Genomic DNA, 7,567 nt, shown 5'->3' with positions numbered 1-7,567 from the left:
TTGCCTTGATAAAGCGACTTTGTGTACCAAGAAAAACACTATAGGCTATAAAATGGATGTGTTATTAAATCGTTAATCTCAATTATTTGAGGGACAATTAAAATGTCATAACCGTGACAGCCCTCTGTGTGTGTGTGTGTGCGCGTCATAGAGAGAGAGTGTTCCTTTCTGACGCCACCGGTCTAGTCCTCTCCAAGACAAACACAGTGATTGTACTGTAACTGTATTGTGCGTAGCACAGCAGCAGACCTGACTGTAGTGATTGTACTGTATGTATACGTAGTACTAGCAGTGTTGCCAGATTCTGTGAGAGAAACAAGGAACCAGTTTTTGAAAAACCAGCCCAAAAGAAGCTACTATGGGTCACATGAGCACTTTAAACATATACATCAGCTATTTGAAAACAGCAGATCTACAAGCTCACAACGCGTCGCGATGCGACGCGTTGTGAGCTTGTAGATCGGCTGTTTTCAAATAAAATCTTGCGGGGAAATTATAACAAGCAGATCTGGCAACCCTGAGTACTAGTGCAGTAGCAGGCCTGACTGTGAGTCACAGAGGAGCGTGTTAGCCTGCCCTGCTGCTCCTCATTTAATGATTGATTCAACCGATTGGTTTTGGTCAACAACAACAATAACTAATTCCATCCCTCATACAGTAGCTGTGGTTTTCAAAGTGGGGGCACGGCCGCAAGACGGGCCAAATGGAGAAGAGCGGAAAAATATAAATATAAAATAAAATAAAAACAATAATACACAAATAAATCAATCTCATAATTCAAATTCAATTCATAAGATTATTGTGCCATTTCAAACAATTTAAACCTGTCGTCTCTATTATATAGCTGATCTACATTTTCACATCTGCTTTCCCCCTCCCCACAATTTTACCTTTCACTTTGTTTTTTAAACGCCTTTTTTGAGTGGTGCCAACCACTCCTACATTTGACTTTGTCCGTATGTCCGTCCGTCCGTATGTCCGTCCGTATGTTTGAGCACGGCTGATTGGTCAAGCTTCACGTGACACGTGACAATATGTTGTCACCAGTGGCGTCAGTTCAGCAAAAGCTAAGGTATGGCAGCGAAGCGCGCGCGCGAAATTTTTGTGCGGTTCTGGGCGGGTTGGGTTCGTTTTTTTTCCAGTTTTTGGTTACTTTATTTCGGTTTTAGGGTTAGGATTCGGGTTAGGTTAGGGTTATGTTATTTAATTCTTATTTTTGCCTGATTTTCCCGATTTATTATCAAAAAAGTACTTCTTTTTTTTTTCTTCCCTGGAGCCAGGGTATGGCAGCTGCAATAGCCTGCCATACCCAATTGACGCCCCTGGTTGTCACGTGACAACATATTGTTGCTGATTGCAACACAAGGATGCAACCAGTTACACTTTCAAAGGCACCACTCTCTTCACACTGGGTGTGATTTTTTTCAATAGGGGGGCTGCAGACACAGGCTATGGCTACGGTATGTGGAGGTCCTTGGAATGGTTTATAGACAGTCTTACTGAACAACATTGTTACAGACAACACATTACAGCTGGGTGAACTATTCCTTTTAAACACTTGGATTAGAGACGCTGCAACACTGGACTGTGCAGTGTGCACATACTGTATGTGTCTACTTGTTATTCTTGAATCATCTCATCTGACTGAATGGGTGTATTGACAGGTTTCCCCGTTGTTAGGATTCGGCTTGTCTCTTCTCCTCGACACCAGCTGTGTGTGTGCCGGTGTCGTGCTTTAGTAAATAGCAGATCTACAAGCTCACAACGCGTCACGAATGTGACGCGTTGTGAGCTTGTAGATCTGCTATTTATGGCTGACAACACCGGCCTGTCCGTATTTGTCTCTTTGTCATTCTATCCCGTCCATCAGCCTGTGTGTGCGTGTGCGCGTGTGTGTGTGTGTGTGTGTGTGTGTGTGTGTGTGTGTGCGTGCGTGCGTGTGTGTATCCAGACTCTCTGATACACTCCCTGGTGAATTGGCAGTGAACTGCAAAGCTACTGTATGGAGGACAGCTGTCTTTCACACAAAGGCCATTATTTCCAGGGCTGTAGGCTGGGCTCCATGCAGCGGCAGTTGCTACCGAAATCTCCCATCGTTGCCAAGTATTGTGAGCTATGGACGTGGCATTCCTAAATGTGGGTAATATGACAAGTAATATCTCCTCTAGAAAATGTGCAGAGTTTTATCAGTGACAGCTAGGTCCATATCTACCTGGAAAACAATGTTCCACCTCTCTTATAGGCTCTATTCACAGCAGCCATATTATGAAGACATTCACAGGTGTTACCAATGATCCTAATGAAGGCTCTGTTCCATTCTGGTCAAACAGAGTCAGGGTGCTAATATTGTGCATGTTGGCCCACTGGAAACACCAGTGGGTCTACAGTTGGGGTCCAGGGACCCTCATGGGCTTCCAAATGGTGTGTAACTCTCAGAGTTATGGGGGTCGTCGAAACCACTGTGCTAGACTAAATGGAACAGAGCCTTCATTAGTATCATTGGTAACACCTGTGAATGTCTTCATAATATGACTGCTGTGAATAGAGCCTATTAGGACTGGATAGGATGCAGAGGCCGACAATAAAGATGAAAGTACGTGTTCTTGTGGGTGGGTTCTCTCTTTTCATCGGGTCCACCTTGTAATCAACGTTCAACCTTGCGTCTGTAAATGGTGCATTCATATAGCGCCTTCATCCAAGGCCCTTTACAATGATTGTGCATTACATTCACCCATTCACCCACACATTCATACACCGATGGCGGAGTGAAACCGTGCAAGGCTCATCGGGAGCAATTCGGGATTCAGCGTCTTGCTCAAGGACACTTTGACACTGGTAGAGCCCGGGATTCGAACTGGGAATCTTCCGGTTCCTAAGCGGCCGCTCTACCTCCTGAGCCACTGCCGCCCCTGTCTGTCTCTATTGCATGTCATGGAAATTGTCCAAATTATTAACAGCAAAAATAGCAGAGCTTGTAGATCGGCTATTCAACCATATTAGTTGTATGATGAGGTATTTCTAGTATGGTAGGGCTTAAGCGGTTAAGTGCTTTAGCTCCAACTGCACGGGTACCGCTGCTGTGCGTCAAACTGGTGAACCGCTGATAAATATGAACTCATTCAGTGCCAATGACTTGTAACACATCAAAAACAGTGTTTTCAGTGTTTGCACTAGATGGCGCCCTTCGGCCAACCTATGAGTGATCCTATGACTTCCGGAGAAGAGAATGCCCGCAAATAACATGATCACAACAAACCCAGCCCCATCCGATCTAATGCTAAAGGATTTAGAAAAATACATTTTATGCGTTTTTGGCGAGAACAAGCTACATATTCAACAGCCAATAAATAAAGAACGGAGGGTCACAGTGACACGCTTTTTTTTTCCTGATGGAAGCAGAGACACTCCTCCGTCTTTTGTGACACTTGGTGAGTCAATCGTCCTGGAGCAAAATATTCTGTGGCTCTTGAAAGGTTAGTAAAAATGCTCAAAAACGCTGGCACTAGCTGCAGACTGTTCTGAAAAACTCTGGCAGAGAATGAGTTAACATCTACGTCTCAATGTGATTGTGTCTGTGTGTGTGTGTGTGTGTGTGTGTGTGTGTGTGTGTGTGTGTGTGTGTGTGTGTGTGTAATTGTCTGGCTGGGGTCTACTCTTGCTCTCTAGAGAGAGCATGTGGTTCTGTAAAGGGTTAGACATTCAATAAACATTTCTTTCTCTCTCTCTCTTTCTCTCTTCAGTTCCTCACAGAATACATTCCCGGGGGAGACTTTGCACAAAAGGTACTTGTGACACAAAGCTAGGTATTCCTTCCACTTGTGTTCCCAAACAAACAGATTCCGACACTGTTTGCAAAACAAAACCACAAAACATAATCTGCACACACTGGACATGGTGCCGGAAGTGAGGCTTTGACATCCAGGTGTTGCACCAAAGCTTCTTTCTGTGCATCAGAACAGATGCTGTGAACATCTTTCAGCTGGGCACGTGTGCAACTACTACACATATAAGAAACAATACTACTGTTTATGTACTGTTTATTGCCCAACAATAAACAGTACAAACACATACAGTATATAAAGTACAGTTGCATACACATATAAACAGTATACAGTAAACCAGGGGTCTTCGACGTTTTTCAGGCCAAGGACCACCTAGCTGAGAGAGAGATGGAGCAGGGACCCCCTCTATATTGTATAAAATTATGTTTCAGATTAAACTTTTAGTTTTTTTACTTGGTCTGCTCTTTTCCCCTCTACACCTATACCTCTTTGCCAAAAATAGCCGATCGAAAAGCTCACAACGCCTCGCACTGCGTTGCTATTTTTTGGCTGAAGTTCTCCCCCGAAAAGGGATGCTTAGGTTCAAGTGGTAATAATGTAAAAGAAAAAAAAAATCATCACACAAAGATTTGGCCGCCCCCCCTGCAGTAACTCTTGAGGACCCCCTAGGGGGTCCCGGACCCCCTGTTGAAGACCTCTGCAGTATACTGTAAGGTGCATGCATACCATAAAGGTATAATATGACTATAGGGCGGATTGCCCCGCCCCCCAGCTATTCATTTCAATGAAATTGCTCAGTGGCGTTTTGAAGCACCCGGAAGTAAGAACTATTGGTTCCATCCATATACGCGTCGTGAGCAGGCGCACAAACGGCAGATGCACGCGCAAAATGCAGAAGTGTTGCAATATCAGACTTGACCACCAGGCTTGGCCGCTTCACTGTCCTACCGTGGTTCTGGGGGCTTGATGCATACAACATCCAGACATACACAGTTAAAGTAGAGCCACTCACCCACACAGTTGTCACAGAGGCTGCAGTGTGAGGCGCGCGGCGGCCTGAAGATCTTACAGGTGAAGCAGTACTTGAGCTTGACCGTCTGACCATTGATGAGGACCTCCTTCGTCCTGGGTGGAGGACGGTAACCCGAGGAGGAGCCGTTGGCCACATCTGTGAGAGAGAGAGAGAGAGAGAGAGAGAGAGAGAGAGAGAGGGGGAGGGGACAGTTAAAAACCAAACCAGTTCAGTCACACAACAGATCTGAGCGAGAGAGGTGAGGTGAGGGGAGAGAAGATGCTTAACCCATTAACTCATTCACCACCAATGACATGTTTCGACGTGTTTTCAGTGTTTATGCTATTTTAGAAAAATCATGAAACTTTTAGCAAATATTTGAATATATAGAGCATATATATTTCAATTAAAGGGAACATTTTTGACTTAACCCATTAACCTGGAACTGTGTCTTTTTTAGATTTGAGCTAAAAAGCATTATTTTACACTTTGGGCTATTCAAAAATAGCAGATATACAAGCTCATAGCGCGGCACCGAGTGCCGCGCTACGAGCTTGTAGATCTGCTATTTTTGAAAATTTGTGAAAATGTGTGCAAATCTTTGAATATATATTTTTTTAAAGCGAACATTTTTAACTCAAATCTTTGCTTCTGGGGGTCCCTGGAACAAAATATTTTGATGGGGGTCCGCGGCCAAATATATATAATTTTGTGGGTCCTTGACATGAAAAAGATTGAGCACCACTGATATAGAAACATACATTTTTCAGAAAAGTTGAGATTTAGGAGACATGTAGAATCGGCTTCAGGTCTCAATGGGTTAAATAAATATGGAGATAAGAGGATTCTGCTCGACAGCAACGATAACCTACAGTACCCCCTGGTGACATCATAAATGTTCATTTCAAATGCTTTAAACAACACAAAAGCTCTTGGAACTATCAAAAGAACGAGATGGCAATTAAGCGGTGGCTTCTAGCGGAGAGGCGGCGGGGTGATGACAGGCTCTTAAACGGCGAGAGACGGGAGAAATGATAGTGATTTTCACAACCATGAAAAGGTACAGTATAACAACCTGTCTCCTATTATAGCAGCGCCCTCGCTTTGAGTGCTCTCACGCACTTGTGGGTGTTGGGCGAGAGTGTGCACACGATGGAAGTGCTCACATGTTTTACTTAAGTAAAAAGTAGCAATACCACAATGTAAAAACACTCTGTTACAAGTAAGAGTTCAGTACTCAGAATTTACTTGAGTAAAAGTGCAAATTTATTGGCATCACAATGTACTTAAAAGCGCTCATTATGCAGAAATGTCCCATTTCAAGTTTTCAAAGTGTATAAAATAGCCAAAGTACCGTAATAGGGCTGAAGTGATTAATGTACGTTTTGTAATGATAATCTAAATCTGCAAGGTAACTAGCAACTAAAGTTTTCAAATAATTGTAGTGGAGTAAAAGTATAATATTTGCCTCTGGAGATGTAGTGGAGTATTAGTGAAAGTATTGAAAATTGGGAATACTCCAGTAAAGTAAAGGAGGGGGAAAAAAAGTACTTAAGTGCAGTTCTTGAGTAAATGTACTAATGTAGAGAGAGAGAGAGAGAGAGAGAGAGAGAGAGAGAGAGAGAGAGAGAGAGAGAGAGAGAGAGAGAGAGAGAGAGAGAGAGAGAGAGAGAGAGAGAGAGACAGAGAGAGAGAGAGAGAGACAGAGACAGAGACAGAGAGAGAGAGAGAGAGAGAGAGAGAGAGACAGAGACAGAGACAGAGAGAGAGAGAGACAGAGACAGAGAGAGAGAGACCCATGTGGGTGATTGACATTTCTACTGTAAAAGAGACTAAAGTAATTGGTGCCCCGTATGAGTTGTACAGAATTGTCCTCCGCTGTGCGACGCATCCCTCTCATGTTTTACTTGCTTCTCTGCCCTCTCAGAGCAGAGCACAAAAGACTGGAACACGAGTGGGAGCGGAATCCTCATCTACTATAGTGGTTCTCAACCTTTTCATGCCGTGACCCCCCCCCCCCCCAAGATAATCATATTTGAATTGGGGACCCCCCCCACCCTGACAAGCACTTCTTTTGTAGGCATTACATTTAGTTTGACTCGGTTCCACAAATATTGTGAAAATAGCCGATGTACAAACTTGTAGATGTACAAGCTTGTAGATCAGCTATTTACACATTTTTTCTTATATAATTTGACAATTTGGCCAATGTTTGACCAGTTTTTATAGTATAGTTTGTTGGATACTTTTGATGCAGTAATGGTCTTTTTTCCATTTTGTTTCTTTTCTTTTTTAGGTATTAAAAAGGTCCTAAAAGTCCTTAACCCATTAAGACCTGGAACGCATCTGTGTCACTTTAGATTTCTTTGGCTATTCAAAAATAGCAGATATACAAGCTCATAGCTTGTAGATCTGCTATTTTTGAAAAAGCTTGGGAAAAAAAAGAAGATTTTTTAAAGAATCGCCTCAGGTCTTAATGGGTTAAATTGTCACTTCACTGTCACCTGGGGACCCACCCTAAGTCATGTGGGGACTGCCCTGGGGTCCCGCCCCACAGATTGAGAACCACTGATCTAGTGCATTTATTATAATTGTTTTAACGACTGGAGCACTGCAGTGATAAGCAGCAACATTGAGGGCAGGGAAACCTACAGTGATATTAGCTACTGTGAATGGAATAAAGCAACAACAAACTAAGTCATGACTGAAAATGTAATGATGTTTTAACCCATTAAGACCTGGAACGCATCTGTGTCACTTCTTGATTTGAGCC

The 7,567-nt window shown here is 43.2% G+C and overlaps 1 protein-coding gene across 6 annotated transcripts in view; it reads right to left on the bottom strand.

Moving 5' to 3' along the window:
• Nucleotides 1-7,567, bottom strand: part of LOC311035794 (palmitoyltransferase ZDHHC14-like) — an 89,747-nt gene that overhangs the window by 22,411 nt on the left and 59,769 nt on the right. For all 6 annotated transcript variants that reach the window (XR_014599782.1, XR_014599783.1, XM_084044243.1 and 3 more), the window contains exon 4: nucleotides 4,795-4,950. Coding sequence is in view for 4 of the 6 variants with exons in the window: in XM_084044243.1 (XP_083900369.1) it covers nucleotides 4,795-4,950 (156 nt within the window). In the remaining 2 variants the exon portion in view is untranslated. The remainder of the gene's footprint in view (nucleotides 1-4,794; nucleotides 4,951-7,567) is intronic.

The sequence above is a fragment of the Gymnoscopelus microlampas genome, assembly GCF_963454915.1.
Source record: "Gymnoscopelus microlampas genome assembly, chromosome: 20".
Taxonomy (NCBI): Eukaryota; Metazoa; Chordata; class Actinopteri; order Myctophiformes; family Myctophidae; genus Gymnoscopelus; species Gymnoscopelus microlampas.
Note: the sequence above shows the minus strand (reverse complement) of the source record. Positions and strands in the feature narration are given on the sequence as shown.